At 39.7% G+C, this 23,337-nt stretch overlaps 1 protein-coding gene across 8 annotated transcripts in view; it reads left to right on the forward strand.

The window, feature by feature from the left end:
• Positions 1-16,739, forward strand: part of RRM1 (ribonucleotide reductase catalytic subunit M1) — a 56,825-nt gene extending 40,086 nt beyond the window's left edge. For 7 of the 8 annotated variants that reach the window (XM_036325179.1, XM_036325180.1, XM_036325183.1 and 4 more), the window contains 5 exons: positions 7,480-7,556; positions 12,375-12,510; positions 13,385-13,480; positions 14,632-14,820; positions 16,311-16,739. In XM_036325179.1, coding sequence (XP_036181072.1) covers positions 7,480-7,556; positions 12,375-12,510; positions 13,385-13,480; positions 14,632-14,820; positions 16,311-16,499 — 687 coding nt within the window. In that variant the 3' untranslated portion in view covers positions 16,500-16,739. Of the gene's footprint in view, positions 1-7,479; positions 7,557-12,374; positions 12,511-13,384; positions 13,481-14,631; positions 14,821-16,310 lie in introns of those variants that run through there. The other variant, XM_036325185.1, reaches the window with a different exon arrangement.
• The last annotated feature ends 6,598 nt before the right edge of the window (positions 16,740-23,337 follow it).

Raw genomic sequence — 23,337 nt, forward strand, 5'->3', positions numbered from 1 at the left:
TTGCAGTGTAGCCTCTTCCAAGTGCCTCCTAACCCAGCGAAAGCGACAACCAATTGCAGATCACTTGCAGCTTTTACCAAGAGGTCCCAAGCCTGGCAAAAACTGACCTTGGCCTGCACCAGAGCCCCTCCCAAGAGGCTCCAGGACCAACAAACCTGATCGCTCACTTCAGACCACATTAGAGCACCACCTAACCAGCTCCACAAATGAGACACCCAAAGGACAGACTCAGCTGGCACCAGAGACCTGCTAAAGCGACTTCTGCTCTATGGGGTCAGCCCCAAACAACAGCTTGTCTACTGTAGTCCTGGCCAGCCTGCATAGCCAGTTAGCATGAGGATCAGCCCCACCCACTGACATGCCAACAGCAGTTGAAGTTCAACTACAAGAGGAGGCCATACATGACCCACCTGGCTCAGGTGACCAGGGAGACTGTGTCAGTGAGCTCCACAGAACACCTACATAAAGCCACTCTGTCAATACCGGGAGACATAGCAACTCTACCTAATACATAGAAATAAGCAAAGGGAGTCAGGCAAAATGACACAAGGACCATGCTCCAAGTATGGGACAAAACTCCAAAAAAAGAACTAAAAAAGGAAACAAGGAATCTACCAGGTACAGAGTTTAAAACACTAGCTATAAGGATGCCCAATGAACTTAAGAATAGATGAACTGAGTGAAAACAAAAAGAACCAGTTAGAAAGGAAAAATGCAATGATTAAAATGATGAATTATTAAAGGGAATCAGCAGATTATATGAAACAGGATTGAATCATCAGTCTGGAAGGCTAGGTAGTGGAAACAATCCAACAGGACAGCAAAAAGAAAATAATTTTAAAATAAGGATAGTTTAAGGTACTTCTGGGAGAACATCAAGTGTTCCAAGATTCATATCCAGAAGAGAGAGTAAAGGAATTGTAAACCTAATTGAAGAAATAATGACTGAAAACTTCCCTAACTTGGGGGAAGAAATAGACAAGTCCAAGAAGCTTAGAGTCCCAAAGAAGATGAACCCAGAGGTCCACACCAAGACACAGCATAATTAAAATGGCAAAGGTTAAATACAACGAATCTTAAAAGCGATAAAAGAAAAGCAGTTAGTTGCCTACAAGGGAGCCCCCATAATACTATCAGTTGATTTCTCAGCAGAAACATTGCAAGCCAGAGGAAATATTCAAAGTGATGAAGAGCAAGGACCTACAACTAAGATTACCCAGCAAAGCTATCATTTAGAATTAAAGAAAAGATCAACTGTTTCCCAAGCAAGAAAAAGCTAAAGAAGCTCATCACTACCAAACGAGAATTAGAAGGAATGCTGAAGGGTCTGCTTAAATAAAAATAAAACAAAACAGTACACAGGTTCCTCAGAATAAAAATAGAACTATCATATGACCCAGTAATTTCACTTCTAGATATTTACCTAAAGAAATCCAAAACACTAATTCAGAGAGGTATATGTACCCCTATATTCATTGCAGTATTATTTACAATAGTCAAAATATGGAAACAATCTCAGTGCTCACCAATAGATGAGTAGATAAAGAAGATGTGGCATATATACAATGGAATATTACTCCGCCATGAATAAGAAAATCTTATATTTGTGGCAATATAGATGGACCTAGAGGATATTATGCTAAGTGAAAAAAGTGAGAAAGAGACATATAATTTTGCTTATATGTAGAATCCAAAAAACAAAATAAATGAACAAATGAAACAGAAGCAAACATATTGAAAGACCATATTGATGGTTGCCAGAAGGGAGGGGAGTTGGAATGGTTGAAAAAGGTATCAAGAAATACAAATTGCCAGTAATAATCATAAGTATGTAAAGTACAGCTCAGGGAATATAGTTAATAATATGTAATAACTATGTATGGTGAAGGGTACTAGACTTACTGGGGTGATCACCTCGTAATGTATGTAAATGTCTAATCATTGTTTGTACATCTGAAACTAATGTAATATTGTATGTTAACTGTAATTGAAAAATAATTATTTTTAAAAAAGAGGGGATTTCTGACCCATGCCACAATATGGGTGAACCTTGAACACATTATGCTCAGGGAAAGAAGCAGAGATAGTATATAATTTCACTTGCATGAGGTAGCTGAAATAGTCAAATTTGTGAAAAACAGTAAGTAAAATGATGGTTCCCAGGAGCTGGGGGTGGGAATGGGAGTTATTTAATGGGTATAGAATTTCTGTTTTGCAGGATGAAAATATTTCTGTAGATGGGTGGTGGTGATAGTGCACAACAATGTGTATGTATTTAATATTGCTGTACTGGCCGAAACCGGTTTGGCTCAGTGGATAGAGCGTCGGCCTGCAGACTGAAAGGTCCCAGGTTCGATTCTGGTCAAGGGCTTGTACCTGGGTTGCGGGCACATCCCCAGGGGGTGTGCAGGAGGCAGCTGATCGATGTTTCTCTCTCATCGATGTTTCTAGCTCTCTATCTCTCTCCCTTCCTCTCTGTAAGAAATCAATAAAATATTAAAAAAATATATATATATTGCTGTACTGTGTACTAAAAAAATGGTTAAGATGTTAAATTTTATATTATGTGTATTATACAACAATAAAATTTTTGTTTTTGGTTTGGTTGTTAATCCTCACTCAAGGACATTTATTTATTCCATTGATTTTTAGAGAGAGTGGAAGGGAGGGAGGGAGGGAAAAAGAGAGAAACATTGCTGAAAAAGAGATACATCAATTGGTTGCTTCTCACACATATGCCCTGACTGGGGCTGGGATCAAACCTGCAACCCAGGTATGTGCCCTTGACTGGGGATCGGACCTGCAGCCCTTTGGTACATGAGCTGACACTCTAACCACCTAGCAACACTGGCCAGGGCAACAATAAAAAAATTCTTTTATGCAGTAAATTTCAATTTTTGAAAACTGTTCCAAAAAATTAAAGAAGGGAGCCTCCCAAATTGATTCCTTGAGGGCAACATTACCCTACTACCAAAACTAGATAAAGACACTACAAAAAAAGATAATTATAGGCAAATATTCTTGATAAAAAAGACACAAAAATATCTTCAAGAAAATATTAGCAAACTCTAGCAAACTGTATTCAGCAATACATTTAAAAAGTCATACACCATGATAAGTGGGCTTTATTCCCAGGATGCAGGGTTGGTTCAACATCTGTAAATCAATTTATGTGATATACTTCATAAATAAAATGAAGGATAAAAATCATGATTATATTGCTATATGCAAAAAAGCATTTGACTGGATGCAGCATCCATTTATGATAGGAAAAACTCAACAATGTGAGGATAGTGGGGACATACCTCAATATAATAAAGGGCATTTATGACAAATCCTTAGGTAACATACTCAAGTCTAGAAAGCTGAAAGCTTTTTGCTTAAGATCAGGAACAAAACAAGAATGTATACTTTCACCACCTTTATTTAACATAGTATTAAAAGTCTTAACTACAGTAATCATACAAAAAAAAGAAATGTAAGGGCCCTGGTTGGTGGGGCTCAGTTGGTTAATCCTCACCCGAGGACATTTTTTCCATCATCCCATGTACCAAAAGGTCTCAGGTTTGATTCTTGGTCAGGGCACAAGCCTGGGTTGTAGGCTTGATCCCCAGTAGGGGTTGTGCAGGAAGCAGCCGATCGATGTTTTTCTCCCTCCTCCTTCCTCTCTAAAATCAATAGAAACTTTTTTCTTTTTTTAAGGAAAAACTAAAAAGCATGCAAATTGAAGTGAAACTTGTTTGCAGATGACATACTACATACAGAAAACCCTAAGGATTCCACCAAATATCTGCAGAATAAACAGACGGTGACAAGGATTGTGAAGAGATGACACTGGGCAGTGGATTGCACCGGCCTGGGTTTGTGCCAGGGCCTCACTGATCAGCAGAAACCAGTCGTGCAGTCCCAGCTGGTGGGGATGGAAGCACAGAGAACTTGAGGTGCCTGAGAGATCGTCCAGTGGTGCTGACTGGGGCCTGCTACTGAGTGAGGCCAGAAGGACATCGATGGCATTTAGGAAGAGGGCACTAGGCCCACAGCCTGTAACAGAAGGCGGAGGAGCAGCTGGAAAGCGTTTCCACCAGGGAAGCTCGGGTGCTGTAATAGAAATCAGGTTTATGTTCTCATTAAACTCGAGCAACCATATCATATCTGCATCTAACTTCGCGTCAGCCAGCGATCAAGCTCTAGGCCTGAATGAAACCAAAAAATAAAAAGTGCATTTTTTAAAAAGTCATTTTATTGTTTGTTGTCCCTACAGCAACTCTCCTCTGATTTAAAATCATGATTTCTGTGAAATGTGATCATTATGTTTCTGATTCATTTACTGATCAACTAATGATAGTAAAAATGGCTTTGAAATGACAACATTTAGCACAAAGTCATCTCCCACTGGGGATGTGCCCGCAACCCAGGTACATGCCCCCGACCGGAATCGAACCCGGGACCCCTGAGTCCGCAGGCCGACGCTCTATCCACTGAGCCAAACCGGTTTCGGCAGCACAAAGTTTTTTTAAAAAAAGATTCCTCCAAAATACTATTAGGACTAATAAATTTATAAAGTAGCAGGATCTACAATTAATATTCAGGAATCAGCATGTTTATACACCACTTGCGAAATACCAGAAAGGGAAATTAAGAAAACAACTCCATTTACAGTTTCATCAAATAGAATCAAATGCCTAGAAATAAATTTTACCAACAAGGTAAAAGACCTGTATTTGGAAAACTAAGACATGGAAGAAGACTCAAAAAAGTTTTTTGGAAGGCTACACTATGCTCATGGATAGGAAGAAGTAACACCTTAAAATGTCCATACTATCCAAAGCAATCTACAGATTCAATGCAATCCCTATGAAAATACCAATGACATTTTTTTCACAGAATTAGAACAAATAATCCCAAAGTTTATGTGGAGCCACAAAGATTCTGAATAACCAAAACCATCTTGAGAAAGAACAACAGTTGGAGGTATCATACTCCTGGTAGCAAACTACACTACAAGGCTGTCATAATCAAAACAGCATGGTACTCACAAAAACAGACACATAGATCAATGGATCCAAATAGAGAGCCCTGAAATAAACCCATTCCTTTGTGGTCAATGTATCTATGACAAAGGAGGATAGAATATACAAATGTGGTAAAGACAGCCTCTTTAATAAATGATGTTGGGAAAAACTGGAGAGATACATTTAAAAAAGTGGAACTAGACTACTTTTTTTCCACCATATACAAAATGGATTAAATACTTAAATGTAAGACAAGCCATAAAACTGGATGAAAGCAGGCAGTAAAGTCTTTAACATTGCTTTTAGCAATATATATATTTTTTTTGGATATATCTCTCCAGGCAAGAAAAACAAGAAAAAATAAACACATGGGACTACATCAAACTAAAAGGCTAAAAGGTTTTTGCACAACAAAGGAAGCCATCAGTGTAATGAAAAGACAACTTACTGAATGGAAGATATTTGCCAATGATATATCTGATGGGTTAATAACCAAATACATAGGGGACTCATAAAATGTAATACCAAAAAAGCAAACTGAAAAAGGCGCAGGACCTGAACAGACATTTCTCCAAAAAAGATATATGAAATACACATATGAAAAGATGCTCAACATCACCAATCAGGGAAATTCAAATGAAAACCTCAATGAGATTACCTCACACCTGTCAGAATGGCTATCATCAGTAAATCAATAACCAGCAAGTTTGTTGAGAATGTGAAGACAAGGGAATCCTTGTGCACTATTGCTGAGATTGTAAATTGGTGCAGCCACTGTGGAAAACAGTATGCAGGTTCCTCAAAAAATTAAAAATAGAATTGCCATATGACCCAGTAATTCCACTTTAGGATATTTATATGAAGAAATTTGAAACACTAATTTTGAAGAGATATGCACTCCTATGTTCATTACAGCATTATTTACAATAGTCAAGCTATGGAAACAACACAGAGTCTTAGGAAAAGAGGAATGGGTAAAGATGATGTACATATATAAATGGCTTATTACTCAGCTATGCATAAGAATAAATTCTTACCATTTGTGAAAACATGGATGGACCTAGAGTTATAATCCTATCTAATAAAAGAGAAACATGGTAATTGGTGTACGACTGCTACCCTTCCCATTGGCTAATCAGGGCAATATGCAAATTAACTGCCAGCCAAGATGGCGGCCGGCAGCCAGGCAGCTTGAAACTAACATGAGGCTTGCTTGCTTCAGTGACGGAGGACTCCAATGTTCCCTGCCTGCCGCTGCAGGCCTCTGAGCTGCAAGCAACTATGTAACAAACACAGAAGCTAAACAAAACCCCAGAAACCTGCCGGGCTTCAGCCAGCAGGATTGCAACATTGTAAGCAAAGGCCAGAAACCTACTTTCAGCAGCAGAGGCCTAAGAGCTGGAGCCAAGCCTCAAAGCTAAAGCTGGCCCAGAATTTAAAAAAAAAGAAAGAAGAAAAGGAGCGATTGGGAGCTTCAGTCACCCCCAGCCTGAAAACAGCCCTCAGCTCCTCACCCAGACTGGCCAGGCACCCTAGTGGGGACCCCCACCCTGAAGGGTGTGTGACCAGCTGCAAACAGCCATCATCCCCTCACCCAGGCTTTCCAGGCACCCCAGTGGGGACCCCCACCCTGAAGGATGTGTGACCAGCTGCAAACAGCCATCATCCCCTCACCCACCAGGATCAGTGGAGCTGCGAGGCCTCCCGGCACCGGGATCAGCGTGACAGGGGGCAGTGCCCAAACCCCCTGATCGCCCTGCGGCTCTGTGTGACAGGGTGCGGCGCCCCAATCCCCCCCCCCCCCACGGGCCCTGCTCTGTGTTTGACGGGGTAGGGCCATAACCTCCCCATCGGCCCTGCCCTGAGTGTGAGAGTGGCGGCACCCCAATGCCCTGATTGGCCCTGCTCTGTGGGTGATAGAGGGCAGCGCCCCAACCCCGTGATTGGCCCTGCTCTGTGCGTGACAGGGTACAGAGCCCCAACCCCCGTGATTGGCCCTGCTCTGCATGACGGGGTGGCGACGCAACCTCCCCATCGACCCTGCCTTGAGTGTGACGGGATGGAGCCCCAACCCCCCAATTGGCCCTTCCCTGAGCGTGACTGTGGGTGGCATCACAACCTCCCAATCCACCCTGCTCTGTGCATGACAGGGGGCGGTGCCCCAACTCCCCAATTGGCCCTGCTCTGAGCCCGACCAGGGGCTGCACCTAGGGATTGGGCCTGCCCTCTGCCACCCGGGAGCAGGCCTAAGCCAGCAGGTCATTATCTCCTGAGGGGTCCCAGACTGCAAGAGGGCACAGGCCGGGCTGAGGGACCCCCTCCCCCCCGAGTGCACAAATTTTTGTGCACCGGGCCTCTAGTCTATGTAATAAAAGCCTAAGTGACCGTTACGGCAGAATGACTAGAATGACCATCATATTTTAAATTATAGAGTGATTTATCATCAGTCAACTTGTTTATTCCTTAGATCCTTCAGTATGATATGTGGAATGTTACTCCCACAGACCTATGGGACTGGAAACTTCTCAAGGAGAAGATTGCAAAGTAAGTAAAACATGTAAAGTAGCTTTGAAATAAGAGTTCAGGTTTTCATCCTGGCTCTTCAGAAATTAGCTGTTATTTTAACTTCTGAAACTCATTTTTTCTTTATATGGAGCTAAAATGACCCATCTGCAGAACTATCTTTTATTTACTTATTTTTTAAATTAAATCTTAATTGTTCAGATTATTACAGTTGTTCTTTTTTCCCCCCATAGCTCTCCTCCACCCAGTTCCCACCCCACCCTCTGCCCTTACCCCTCCCACTGTCCTCATCCATAGGTGTACGATTTTTGTCCAGTCTCTTCCTGCACCCCCACACCCCTTTTCCCCCAAGAATTGTCAGTCCACTCCCTTCCTATGCCCCTGGTTTTATTATATTCACCAGTTTACTCTGTTCATCAGATTTTTTATTCACTTGATTTTTAGATTCACTTGTTGATAGATATGTATTTGCTGTTCATAATTTTTGTCTTTACTTTTTTCTTCTTCTTTCTCTTCTTAAATAATACCTTTCAGCATTTCATATAATACTGGTTTGGTGGTAATGAACTCCTTTAGCTTTTTCTTATCTGTGAAGCTCTTTATCTGACCTTCAATTCTGAATGATAGCTTTGCTGGATAAAGTAATCTTGGTTGTAGGTTCTTGCTATTCATCACTTTGAATATTTCTTGCCACTCCCTTCTGGCCTGCAAAGTTTCTGTTGAGAAATCAGCTGACAGTCGTATGGGTACTCCCTTGTAGGTAACTGAGTTTCTTTCTCTTGCTGCTTTTAAGATTCTCTCTTTGTCTTTTGCCCTTGGCATTTTAATTATGATGTGTCTTGGTGTGGTCCTCTTTGGATTCCTTTTCTTTGTGGTTCTCTGTGCTTCCTGGACTTGTAAGTCCATTTCTTTCACCAGGTAGGGGAAGTTTTCTGTCATTATTTCTTCAAATAGGTTTTCAATATTTTGCTCTCTCTCTTCTTCTGGCACCCCTATAATTTGGATGTTGGTGTGCTTGAAGTTGTCCCAGAGGCTCCTTACACTATCTTCATTTTTGTCTTTACTTTTTTCTTCTTCTGGTTGGATTCTTTTTTCTTTTTGCTTTTCTGGTTGGGTATTTTTTGCTTCTTCGTATTTCAAATCTTTGACTTGATTCTTGTGATCCTCTTGTCTGCTGTTGGGGGTCTGTATAATATTCTTTATTTCAGTCAGTGTATGCTTAATTTCTAGTTGGTCTTTTTTCATATCCTCCAGGGTCTCACTAAATTTATCGGCGGTTTCTATAAAATTTTTGAAAAACCTTAAAAGTGTGGTTTTGAACTCTATATCCAGTAGTTTGCTTTCCTCCATTTCTGTCAATTTGTGACCTGTTTCTTTGTCTCCGCATTTTTTATGCTTCCCTGTGTTGGTAGAGTGGCTTTGTGTGCTAGGTGTCCTATAGAGCCCAGTGGCTCAGCCTCCCCAATTACCTGAGGTGGACACTCTTGGTGCACCCCTTTGTGGACTTTGTACACAGTCTCATTGTAGTTAAGCCTTGGTTGTTGTAGGGATCACTGGGAGGAATTGACCTCCAGGCCAATTGGCTGTGAGAATCAGCTGTGTCTACGGTGGGAGAACTTTTGTGCTGAAGACACCCTTATGGGGCAAGACTTTCTTCAGTGGGGCTTTGGTGCTCACTGAGTCTGCCCCCTGAGTGTGTCCCTTATGGATCTGAGGAGTTGTAATATGGATGGTCCCACTCTGACACTGGGTACACTGGCTCTTGGATCTAACGAGGTGCTAATTTAGCCTCTACCTGAGGCTACCCAGCAGGAGCTATGGAGAGATCTGCAGATTCCTCTTCTTTGTTTGGGGTTTGGAGGTGCCCAGAGGAGGCCCAGCTGTGAAGCAATGCAAGCTGCTGTGGGGCCTTTGGCCTTTTCTTGGAAGTTCTGGGTCTGTCTGGCCCAGCTGCAATTTGTTAGGTTATTTTCAGATTGCAAAGGACCAGAGCATTCATATGCAAAAGCCTCTGCTGCAGCTTGACTGGGGCGGGGTCTCAGGGAATCAACAGGTCAGAGCAAGCAGCTATGGCTGATCCTCAGCCCTGCCCTAAGAGGCCCCTCGTCTCAGTGTCCCAGTAATCGCTGCAACCACCTCTGAGAGAAAGCCGCCCTTGAGTTCCGAGTTCTGCCCACTGCCAGACAGTCCAGTTTTTCCCTGTATGAGTCTGGGTCCCCAGAGACTTCCCAGAACTGGAGTTCAGTGCAGTCAGGGGCTTGTGACTCCCTCCCGACTCAAAAAGGCAGCCGTGTCCTCAGTTGCCAGCCCTTGCCGCTTGCGCCTCCGCACCTCCGCACTTCCGCACCTCCTCTGAGTCTCAGTGTGCTTTTCTCTTTCCTTCTAGTTGTAGAATTTCCACTGAGCCAGCCTTCCTGTAGTTCTGGATGATGTCCGTTTTGTCTTTTAGTTGTATTTTTGAAGTTGTGGGAGGCAGCAATTTCTGGTGTTTACCTATGCCGCCATCTTGGTTTCTCCAGCAGAACTATCTTTTAAATACTTTATAATATAATACATGTGTAGTAACCTGTAGATTGCTTGGCACTTGGAAGCATTTCAATACATGGTAGATATTATCAGTAGATCTTGTTTTAGAGGCCTGACTACCTAGATTAGGTTATTCTTTTTTCTCATTAAATCTTTACATTTCTAAGTGCTTGCTTTTAAAATATATTTCATTTTTATTTATTGCTTAACTACATTGGGCTCAGAAATGACTTCTGTTGAATTGATTGTCAAAGGATAATAAAGACAGAACGTTTTGCTGAACTAATAATGAAACAAATTTTCATTTCCTGTCGTGATGAGTGTCATCTCTGGGTCAATACATGTGCAGAGTTTTAATTTGAAGAAAGAAACAGTAGCTTTAAAATGCTCTTTAAAAAAATATCCATTTGCAGCAAAAGGGGACATCTGCAATACTTTCAACAATAAACAAATTTTTTTTTAAAAGGGAATAAGAAAATATCCATTTGCTTTTTAAAAAAATTTGTTAAATACATGTTTACAAATTTAGGAAAACCTACATTTGGAAAGAGAATAAAATGAATATTATTCCAATACTACCGACCTTCCCCAAAAAACCTTTTTGCATTTTTTTGTCTGTCATCCTTCAGATTTGACTTACTTCTAAGCATGTGTACATGTGTACTAGGTGTACCGGTTAATAATGCGGGTTTTGTAATCAAAGAAAACACGGTAATTAAAAAAAAACACATCAGAAGTGCTTTATTCAAAGTAATGTTCATCACTAGCTACACATTTCCCCATCTTTCAGGTAATTTGTGGATACCATCCCAATAGAACTTTTCTTGTTTTGAGATAAACCATTCAGAGACCTAATTTTCCACTCCTTTATATGTTTGAAGTGCTGCTCAGAAAGTGAATGTGCCACCGATCGGAACAAGTGGTAATCTGAAGGAGCAAGGTCTGGTGAATACAGTGGCTGGTTTAATACTTCCCAGACAAGATCTTTTAACGTGTCTTTAACTGGTTTTGAAGTGTGTGATGGTGTGTTATCATGAAGCAAAATTACTTTGCCATGTCTTCTGGAACACTCTGGTCATTTCACGATCAAAGCATGGTTCAAATTGATTATTTATTGTCGGTAGTGATCAGTATTAACGGTTTCACCTGGTTTTAGAAGCTCCTAATACACCACACCTTCCTGATCTCACCAAACGCAGGGCATTGTCTTCTTGCCGAAGTGATTGGCCTTGCAGTTGATGTTGATGATTGGCCTGGATCAACCCATGATTTTGTGTATTTGGGATTCTCAAAATAAATCCACTTTTCATCGCCAGTCACAATTCAATGCAAAAAAGACTTTCTTTCGTGCCATTGAAGCAACATTTTCCTGATGACTTTTCGGTTTTCCATTTGTCTTTTGTTTAGTTGATGTGCCACCCATTTTCCTCCCTTTAAAATCTTTCCTGTTATTTGTAAGTAATCGGAAATTGTTTGCTGAGCAATGTTTAATCTTTCTGCAAGTTGTTTTTGAGTTTGACACGCATCTTCATCCAATAATTGCATCTTCAATCCAATTGTTGGTCTTCAAACTTTTTTGGTTGTCCTGGACGTTCTTTGTCTTTCACATCGAAGTCATCACTTTTAAAGTGTTTAAACCAGCATTCACAAGTATCTTGAGATGGAGAATGTTCACCATACACTTCCCGAAGTATTCAGCAGCACTTTTCTTCAAAATAAAGTAATGAACTATAACTTCCTGCAAATGCTCTTTTTTTGGCACAAAGCTCAACATTTTTAAGTGTAAAAATATCTATGATGTTAACACCTTTAGCAAATTTGACATATGAAGTTTTGAAGCTTGTTGTCAATACAACAAAATAGCATACATATCCATTTGCATATATATCAACATATGTGTAACTCCATCTATTGAAAAAAATCTGCCTATTAACCAGTACACCTAGTATATTTATATGCAAATGTAACTTTTACAAAAATGGACATGTATGCTAGGTAGCAAGATATCAAGTGCTATGGTTCCTGGGTTTCAGAGTGCAAGTGGTGTAAGTCATAACATAATAAAGATTTCCAGCAGTAGAAATTATTGTGCTAATTCTGTTTAGGAGTCAGGCATTTAGGAGAGGGGTGAGCTGTTCCACCCATACTGTGGAGTTGCATTCCTGTAGGGGTTAAAATAAAAAATCCATATGTGAATCTAATGCATGTATCATGTTACTCATAGTAGGTGCATTTACTACAATGACTTAAAGTAGCTATCTTCCTGCAGATTGTAACTTTAGGACTAGCACCTAATAATCTCCTTTTCTGTAGGTATGGTATAAGAAACAGTTTACTTATTGCCCCAATGCCTACTGCTTCCACTGCTCAGATTCTGGGAAATAATGAGTCCATTGAACCTTATACCAGCAACATCTACACTCGTAGAGTCTTGTCAGGAGAATTTCAGGTGAGAAGATCACAACTAGACGTACAAGAAAATCTTTCAAAAGCCTGATATTGGGAGTAAATGCTAATTCATATTTAGTATGCCTATTTTTCTTAGTATGGGGGCAAAGTTTTGATAAAATGGGTCATCTTCGTCCCTAATATCGTTCTAAATTATTTCAGCACATAATAGACATTTAATTAATATCTGCCAAAAGAATGAATGATTGAGGGTTGAAAGTATGAAAGTAACTTGTTGATATTAGAGTTCACGTGATATTTAATCATTCTGTAATCATAGTGATTTATACTACAAGATCAGATGTTTAAATTGGTGATAATTAAAATATATGTAAAAGTGTTATTTAAGACAATGGTTTTTAGCCTTGGTTATAAATGAGAGTTTTTGGTGGGTTGGACCAATGTTTTTTTATTTTTAAGGTTCCCAGGTATTTCTGATGTGTAGCTAGGGTTGAGCACCACTAATTTAAAAGATTTTTATTTGAATTTGCTGATATCATGACATAAATTTCTGTAAGGTTTGGGGTGAATACATAGGATTTCTATTTTTTTTTCTTAAATACTTATTGTTTCCTTATATAGGAAAAAAAGACTCAATCCACAAAAATTTACCCATCTTAGGCAACATTAGTTCTTTTGACTGTTGCAAATACCATATATTATGTTTCTTGAATAAAAAGGAAATCAAGACTTTAAAGGAATATAATTGTCATGTAATGGAATGGGCCCTTCAGTTTTATGAAAAATAGAAGTTATCAAGTTAATGTTAAATAATTCTTTAATGATTTTATTTACTTCAAGCTTTAGACCGTGATCCTCTTTAGGCCCTGCCATTGTTATTTATTCCTTTATATCTTTTGTTCTTTTCCATTCAGATTGTAAACCCTCATTTACTGAAAGATCTTACTGAGCGGGGCTTATGGAATGAAGAGATGAAAAACCAGATTATTGCATGCAATGGCTCTATCCAGGTACAGAATGGGGGGGAAAAGTGAATTAAGTTGGGCATTGGAACCTTCTCACTTATCCCAGGCAGTGGAGAGAAAAAATGTCTACCAGTTTGGTCATAGGCCTGTGGTCATATAGACTTATGTAGCTCTGTTCACCTCTGCATTGTTGCGCTAGGATTATATACATCCTCACAGAGCTAGGCCTGGCCTTACCCTTTTGTTTGTGCAATAATATAAAGCACAAAGAAGTGGTTCCCAACTTCTCTGCACATTAGAATCAATTGGGGAGCTTTTAAAATTCTGAAGCTTAGGTTGCACCTCATACTAATTAAATGAGAATGTCTTGGAATAGGATCCAGGCATCAGTATTTTTTAAGGACAATGTGCATCAAAGTTTGGGAACCACTGACAAAGTCTGAAATTAGAGTCAAACTTAATTTAAAAGTATGGTGGAGATAGAGGACTAATAGTCCAAAAGACAACCACAAATAGTGTAACAATAAAATATTTGCAGCTGAGACTCAAAAAACATTTATTTGTAGATAGAGGTTTCTGACTAAACATTGGTTTAATTGACAACACAGATAAAGATTCCTGTAACATTTCACATTTTTTGATAGAAAAAGTAGCATTAGCCAGTCTGCATGTTTTGATGCAAGTTAACCTTGGACCTAAGAAAACCTTAAATCTGTTGGCTCCAAACGGAGTTTGTGGAGTCCTAATTTATTTTAAGGGCTTTGTTTCTTTGCTTCTCTGGATCATGTCCCTGAGTGGTGTAGCTCTGAGTATTTGTGTTTTCTTCAAAGCTCAAGGGTCATTTATTGCTCTTTAGCTGTGAATTTTCCCCCTTTTTTAAGTGCCTCTAGCTAGCACAATGAATGTTTAGGCCATAAACCAATTACAAACAGTGAATGTTTAGGCCATAAACTAATTGAAAGATAGATCTTAAATCACTACCACCAGATTGGTATTTTTCTGGTTAGATGGGATTTTGTTGGGCTCTAAACCAGAGGCCAGAGGTCTTAGGAAACTTGATTAGGATCATATTGTATTATACTGAATGGTAGGGTCAGATCTGGCAGAAAGTAGAAGGCCAGATCCTTGGGTCATTATTCTATTAATCATACTGCTTTCATCAACTGGAGTACAATAAACATTTGGTTTCCCTTTAGAGCATACCAGAAATTCCTGATGACCTTAAGCAGCTTTATAAAACAGTATGGGAAATCTCTCAGAAAACCATTCTCAACATGGCAGCAGAGAGAGGTGCTTTCATTGATCAAAGCCAGTCTTTGAACATCCATATTGCGGAGCCTAACTATGGCAAACTCACTAGTATGCACTTCTACGGCTGGAAGCAGGTTGGTGGAACACATTGTGGAGGACTTATTGCCAACTTGGGATATTTTGGAATTGAAAGAGTTTTATATTCTAGCTACCTATTAAATATTGCCACCTAGAAGTTCTTTCCCTTCAAATCCAGTATGTTAAAACCAGCCCATGGTTTTTGTACTAGATCAAGCTCTTACTTTGAATTTTTTTTGTTTCTTTAAGGCTATTTAATTCCTAGGTTTGGAACCTTGGAATGATGTATGATCCTCCCTTTACTCCCTATTAGTCATTAACCAAGTTGTATTGGTTATTCCTTGTAGTGTTTTTTTAATATCCTTCTATTCTACCACTATAATTCTTAACTTATCTCTCTGCTTCTAGTATCTCTGCTTAGGCCATCTTGTGCCCTGCTACCATTCCTAAAATAAAACTCTAAGCATTCATTGTTTCACCACATAGCTAATCAGTGCCAACTATAAAGTCCCATGATTCTGGCACTAGCCGGTTTGGCTCAGTAGATAGAGCCCAAAGGGTCCCGGGTTCGATTCCGGTCAAGGGCATGTACCTTGGTTGCAGGCTTCTCTCTGGCTCGGGCCCCGGTGCAGGAGGCAACCAGTTGATGTGTTTCTCTCACATCGATGTTCCTCTCAGTCTTCCCTCTCCCTGAAAATCAATGGAAAAATATCCTCGGGTGAGGATTAACAACAACAACAAAAATAAAGTCTCGTGATTCCAGATTGTTTTCTTATTCCCTGGCAATGTGCTGGGTGTTTATTTGGACTTTCATATTTATCTTATTATTTAACAAACATTTATTGAACATATACTATGTGCCAGGACTGGGGAAACTGAATTAAAGATGATGATTCTTATCCTTGAAGTAGTCGCAATCTGTTCTTATATAAAGATATAGTCTAGCCCTCTAAATAGTTATAAATCTAAACTAGACATGTTGTGGTAGGCAAACTTAGAAGTCATACACCTGAGTGTCTCTCTTTAAGCATTTTTTTTTAATCCTCACTTGAGGATATTTTACCCATTTATTTCTAGATAGAGTGGAAGGGAAGGAGGAGGGGGTGAGAGAAAGAAATATCAATTGGTTGCCTCCCATACTGGTACATGCTCCTACCCAGGCTGGGGAACCTGCAACCACAGTTGTACATGCCCTTGATTGGGAATCGAACCTGACATCCTTTGTTCTGCAGACCAATGCTCTTAACCACTGAGAAAAAATGGCCAGGGCTCTTTATTCGAGGAGGACTTACTGCCAACGTGGAATATTTTGGAATTGAAAGAGTCTTATATTTTAGCTACCTATTAAATATTGCCACCTAGAAAAAACTTGAATCTGTTGGCTTCAAATGGAGTCAGCATTTTGGGGAAGGCTTCCTAGAGGAGGTAGAATTTCAAGTTCAGAAAACAATTTGACCTGGTTTATGGAAATATATTTTAGATATTGGTCTTGAATGTCTAGTGTTCTCACAGTTTCTCCTAATAGTTGTATTTATTTCCCTTGTAGGGTTTGAAGACTGGGATGTATTATTTAAGGACAAGACCAGCAGCTAATCCGATCCAGTTCACTCTAAACAAAGAGAAACTGAAAGATAAGGAAAAGGCATCAAAAGAGGAAGAAGAGAAAGAGAGGAACACAGCAGCCATGGTGTGCTCGTTGGAGAATAGAGATGAATGTCTGATGTGTGGGTCCTGAGGAAAGACCTAGAAGAGACCAGCACTTCAATAGCCAAACTACTTCTTGAGGATAGAGAATGAGTGATTAAGTAGAGTTTCATTACCCATTTGGCGCTCCTTTTTCTGTTGACTTCAGTTTTAGTAAAGAAATAGTTTTGCTGCAAAATTGTGTCATAGACAGTGAGAAGTGCTGACAAGACCTTTATCTGGATAAAGTTCATTCTGAAAATAAACATTTTCAAGTGATTGTGTGAAACTACTTTTGTCATTTATTTTCACACAAAGGTCAAGTGTGAAAGAACATGCCTTTTTCTCTTCTTTTTTATTGTGATAAGATAAACAAGTGTTACCATTTTACAGCAAATAGTTTAGTGGCATTAAGTACATATACAATTATAACTGTCACCACCATCTATTTCCAGAACTTTTTCATCAATCCCAAACAGAAACTATATAAAAAACAATAACTTCCATTCCCTTCTCCCCTCAGTCCCTGGTAATCTGTTTTGCTTTCTGTCTCGAATTATTCTATTCTAGGTAACCCATATAAATGGAATCATATAATATGTGTCCTTTTCTATCTGACTTATTTCGCTTAGCAATTTTTCAAAGTTTACACATGTCGTAGCATGTATAAGAATTTCTTTTCTGTTAAAGCTGAATAACATTTGATTATATGTATATAGCATGTTTTGCTCATTCATTTATCTGTTAATGGACATTTGGGTTATTTCCTTCTTTTGGCTATTCTTTGAATTCTTGCTTTTAATTTGTTGGGTATATACCTAGAATAGAACTGCTGGAATATATGGTAATCTCTGTTTAACTTTTGAGGAACTGCCAAGCTGTTTTTATAATAACCATCTTAATGGCTTTTGACATTTTGATTATAATGTGTCTTGGTGTGGGTCTCTGAGTTTATCCTACTTATGGTTTGTTGAGCTGCTTGGATTGGTAGATTCACATCTTTCATTAGATTTGGGAACTTTTCAGCCATTATTTCTTTTTTTTTTTTTTTTTTTTTTTTAAATTAAATCTTTATTGTTCAGATTATTACATTTGTTCCTCTTTTTTTTCCCCCCATAACTCCCCTCCTCCCAGTTCCCGCCCCACCCTCCGCCCTCACTCCCCACCCACTGTCCTCATCCATAGGTGCACGATTTTTGTCCAGTCTCTTCCCGCATCTCCCACACCCCTTTCCCCCCCAGGAATAGTCAGTCCATTCCCTTTCTATGTCCCTGATTCTATTATAATCAACAGTTCATTCTGTTCATCAGATTATTTATTCACTTGATTCTTAGATTCACTTGTTGATAGATGCATATTTGTTGTTCATAATTTGTATCTTTACCTTTTTCTTCCTCTTCCTCTTCTTAAAGGATACCTTTCAGCATTTCATATAATCCTGGTTTGGTGGTGATGAACTCCTTTAGCTTTTCCTTATCTGTGAAGCTCTTTATCTGACCTTCAATTCTGAATGATAGCTTTGCTGGATAAAGTAATCTTGGTTGTAGGTTCTTGGTATTCATCACTTTGAATATTTCTTGCCACTCCCTTCTGGCCTGCAAAGTTTCTGTTGAGAAATCAGCTGACAGTCGTATGGGTATTCCCTTGTAGGTAACTGAGTTTCTTTCTCTTGCTGTTTTTAAGATTCTCTCTTTATCTTTTGCTCTTGGCATTTTAATTATGATGTGTCTTGGTGTGGTCCTCTTTGGATTCCTTTTGTTTGGGGTTCTCCGCGCTTCTTGGACCTGTAAGTCCATTTCTTTCACCAGGTGGGGGAAGTTTTCTGTCATTATTTCTTCAAATAGGTTTTCAATATCTTGCTCTCTCTCATCTTCTGGCACCCCTATAGTTCTGATGTTGGTACGCTTGAAGCTGTCCCAGAGGCTCCTTACACTATCCTCGCATTTTTGGATTCTTTTTTCATTTTGCTTTTCCGGTTGGGTGTTTTTTGCTTCCTCGCATTTCAAATCATTGACTTGATCCTTGCGCTCCTCTGGTCTGCTGTCGGGAGTCTGTATAATATTCGTTATTTCAGTCCGTGTATGCTTAATTTCTAGTTGGTTCCCCAATATAAGATCGAGGGTCTTATTAGTTTTCTTGTAGATCTCATTAAGTTTATCGGCGGCTTCTAAACAGTTCTTGAGAGACCTTAAAAGTGTGGTTCTGAACTCTATATCTTCCATTGACAATTTTGTCCTGTTTCTTTGTCTCCGCATTTTGTTATGCTTCCTTGGTGCACCCCCTAGTGGTCTTTTCAGCCATTATTTCTTCAGATAATCTTTTTGCCCCATTCTGTTTTTCTTCCAGGGCTCCCATAATACATCTATTGGTCCACTTTTTTTTTTTTTTTAATATATTTTATTGATTTTTTTACAGAGAGGAAGGGAGAGAGATAGAGAGTTAGAAACATCGATGAGAGAGAAACATCGATCAGCTGCCTCCTGCACATCTCCCACTGGGGATGCGCCCGCAACCCAGGTACATGCCCCTGACCGGAATCGAACCTGGGACCTTTCAGTCCGCAAGCCGACGCTCTAGCCACTGAGCCAAACCGGTTTCGGCAATTGGTCCACTTTTTTGTGTCTCACAAGTCCCTTAGTCTCTTTACTTTTCTTCATTCTTTTTCTACTTTTCAGACTATAATTTCAGTTATCCTGTCTTCAGGTTACCTGATTCTTCCTGCTCAAATCTGCTGTTGAACCCTTTTGTGATTTTTTTCCCATTTCAATTATTGTTTCTTCATGCTCTAGAATTTGGTTTCTTTTAATAATTTTTATCTCTATGCTGATGTTCTGATTTTGTTAATATGTTGTTTTCCTGATTTCCTTTACTTGTGTTCATCTATTCCTTAAGTTCTTCAAGCATGTTTAAGACAGTTGTTTTAATGTCTTTGTCTAGTAACTCTGATGACTGGGCTTCCTCAGGGATGGTGTTTGTCTATTTATTGTTAATTTTGATGTAAAATCAAAGTACTACTCTATTATTTGACACAATATGAAAGCAGCTGCAGGTTTGTTATCTCAGGTCTGAGACAGTAGAAGAGTCAAAAGTGTCATGAATTCACCTGTTAACAACTTTATGGCTGGACATCAGCCAATTCTGGAGGAAGGTGAGTCTTAAGATGCTTGATCTCAAAGTGCTGCTTGAAGTTCTTGGGGTTTAACATTTGTGTTCTATACAGTTCAGGTATATATTAAGGCAGCTTTGGCATCAGCCTTTTGGTCATGTCCTTGTTTCTTCTTTTATCCAGCTTGCTTTTTGTCAAAAAAATTTTCATTTAGTTTTTCCTTTACAAAAAGATCAGTGCTTCTTGTGTTCTCTTTAAAAAGACTCAGTATCCCATTGTCATGGAGATATAGTTCTTTATGATCTTGTAAAGGCTTTTTATATATATATATATATATATATATATATATATATATATATATATATATTATTGATTTTTTACAGAGAGGAAGGGAGAGGGATAGAGAGTGAGAAACATCGATCAGCTGCCTCCTGCACATCTCCCACTGGGGATGTGCCCACAACCCAGGAACATGCCCTTGACCAGAATCGAACCTGGGACCTTTCAGTCCGCAGGCCGACGCTCTATCCACTGAGCCAAACCGGTTTCGGCATGATCTTATAAAAGCTTTATGGTTGGGACTTTAACATCGAGATGTGCCTTTCTTTAATATTTCCAATACATAGTTACCAAATGTAACGCATTCCATATATCATATCACGCACACAGCCTCTCCTGAGGTGTGATAACACGGAGCCCTCACCACCATTTCAGCAGGTGTCTCTGGTTGAGCACATCACATCCACTTTATCTCTGCCCTTATGCTTGCTGCTCTCTTTGTTTTCTGTGTGACTTTGTGGTTTTCATAGCCTTCTCTGAGGGAGTTTAGAGGGAAGGTGGGGTCACACTATAAAATATGCACACTTCTGCTATTTTATCTTCCTTCTTGCTAGTAACAACATGAATAGTCCCACCTACTCAACATTTTTTCAACCTTTAATTTTGAAATAATTTCATACTTAAAAAACAGCAGTGTGAAAAATTCCTGTGCACACTTCACCCAGATTCACCAATGTTAGCATCTTATGTAACCACAGTGCAATGATCAAAGTCAGGAAATTAATATCTGCACTCTCCTATAATGTAATTTCTGACAAATGTTCAACTAACTAACGTCCCTTCTCTGACCCAGGATCCAGTCCAGGACTGTATGTTTGCATTTGGTTTTCATGTTTCCCTTTCGTTTGGAACCATTCTTCAGGTTTTCCTGTCTTTCAAAATCTTACCTCTGTGGAAGAGTACCAGCAAGCTGTTTTCTAGAGCGCCCCTCATTTTGGGTTGGTTTCATGTTTAAATTCAGTTTATGCAGGGTTTTGTGTGTGTGGTTTTTAGTTTTGTTTTTGCAAGAACACCACCGAAATGACATTGTGCCCTTCTCGGTACATCATTTCAGAAGACACGTGATACCACTTTGTGCCACTGCTGGGGGTGTCGTCTATCATTTGCTTAAGAGACGTCCAGGTTTCTCAATTGTAAAGTTACTATTTTCCCTCAGTAATTAATAAGTGCCTTGTGAGGGAATACTTGAGACTCTTGTTTCTCATAATTTTGCCCACTAATTTTAGCATGCATTGATCATTCTTGCTTGAAATGTTTATTTCTGTGATGTTTGGCAAATGGGGATTTCTACCTCTAGTCCTTCTGCGTTTATTATTTGGAATTTTACTGTAAAGAAGAGCTTTCCCTTATCATGTGTCCATCTATCCATCCATGTATGTGAATCAGTATGGACTTGGATTCTAAACGTTATCATCTGTATTTCTTCTGTTGCTCAAATTGTCCCTCAGTGGACAACTAGAAACCCCTTCAGATGGGCCTTGCTGTCCTTTTGACATGTCCCCATCATTTTTGGAGCACTTGCTTACTTGGTGGCACTATAAGATTATCCAGGGTCATTTTGTGTTTTTTTTATACCCCAGCCCTAGAACCAGCCATTTCCCTAAGAACCCCTGGTTCCTTTTATTGAGGAGTGGTATTTATTGGAATGGGCACTATCCCCTCACTGTTAGTACCTTCTACCTTCAAGCTCTTGTCCGTGTGTTTTCTTTTGTATTAAAAGAATAATGTTTTCTCACTACCTTAGTCTGATAGCTTTAAAATATAGTTTCTACCCTTATAGAACTCATCGTGAAGCAAAAATACATTTATCCAACATATTAAAATAATGTGATAAAGGAAGAAAACTACCTTATTGTAGACATACTGTGTATAAACCATTGTTTAATCATTTTGTCAGCTGCCTCTTGTCACAAAATTGCTGCAATAGCGAACAGCCACAGAAACTCAGTTTGCGTTACTGTAGGCATTTATTCACACATCCGGGCGGTTAGTCGGTGGCTCTGCTGATTTCAGTTGGGCTTCCTCATGTTGGAGGGTTGGCTGGCTATCAGCTTATCTAGTTAGCATCTGTGAATGCCTGGGGCAGCTCAGCTCTGCTACCAGTAAATGCATCCTTTGTTCCTCCAGCTGGCTAGCCCAGGCAGTTCTCTTGTTTACAGGAGAGCTGGACAGTAGTTAAAGTGGTAGAAACAAATTTCATTCAGGACTGTTGCAATCAGGGAAAAGAGACCTTGCTACAGAACTGGCTCAACTCCAAGTACACTGTGGGGAGGGGAATTTACAGCTAAGGAGCGGGGGTGGGTGGGGGTGGGGGGTGGGGAACGGATGGAAAATTACATCAGCAGTGAGGGGATCTGGTTAACCTAACCTAACAGGAGTCCTTGCTGAAGACAGGCTGGGTGACCAGATCAATCTCAAAGCCAGTGCCACATATTTTAGATTTTTATTATACAGCACCCACTCCTGGTACCAATTTCTGTATCCCAGGGGTCCTCAAACTTTTTAAACAGGGGGCCAGTTCACTGTCCCTCAGACCTGGAGAGCCAGACTATAGTTTAAAAAAAAACTGAACAAATTCCTATGCACACTGCACATATTTTGAAGTAAAAAAAAACAAAACGGGAACAAATACAATATTTGTATTTGCATGTAGTTTGAGGACCCCTGCTGTATCCCTTCCCTATTGCCCATGCTGTTCCTTTTGTCTACAATGTCTTTTCTCCATATCTCCTTCCCCTCTAGTAAATACTTTATCTTATCCTTCAAACACAACTCGAATTCACCCTCTGTGAAATGTTCTGTTAGTGATTGTCCCTCCTCGATATTTTCACAGAATTTTGTACATAAAGCTGTCATTGTAAAGACATTACACGTCTTTTTTTTTTTTTAAATATATTTTATTGATTTTTTTACAGAGAAGGGAGAGGGATAGAGAGAAACATCGATGAGAGAGAAACATCGATCAGCTGCCTCCTGCACACCCCCTACTGGGGATGTGCCTGCAACCAAGGTACATGCCCTTGACTGGAATCGAACCTGGGACCCTTTAGTCCACAGGCCGATGCTCTATCCACTGAGCCAAACCGGTTAGGGCCATTACACGTCTTTACAGCTTGCTAGGTTGGGACCTCCTTCAAGGTAGAAATCTTATTTCCCCTTTCTTTGCAATCATGGGGTTAGCATTGTGTGTTTATTATACATGTTTGTTGAACGAATGAGAGTGAACGCATCAGTGAAAATCACATGCAGAAAAAAGAGGAGAAAATTTAGAAGCTGGAGACAGAGCTGGCTTTGCAGTTGGTTACTGTGCAACTCTGGATGAGTAGATATTTTTCTGAAAGTGGATGAAAGACTCAACGATGAATGCAGATCGCCAAAGCCAAAGTACAGCAGGGAGGACTCGCCTGCACATTTACCCGCTTGACAGAGTAATTACAGGACCTAT

This window comes from Myotis myotis, unplaced genomic scaffold, assembly GCF_014108235.1.
Source record: "Myotis myotis isolate mMyoMyo1 unplaced genomic scaffold, mMyoMyo1.p scaffold_m19_p_10, whole genome shotgun sequence".
Taxonomy (NCBI): domain Eukaryota; kingdom Metazoa; phylum Chordata; class Mammalia; order Chiroptera; family Vespertilionidae; genus Myotis; species Myotis myotis.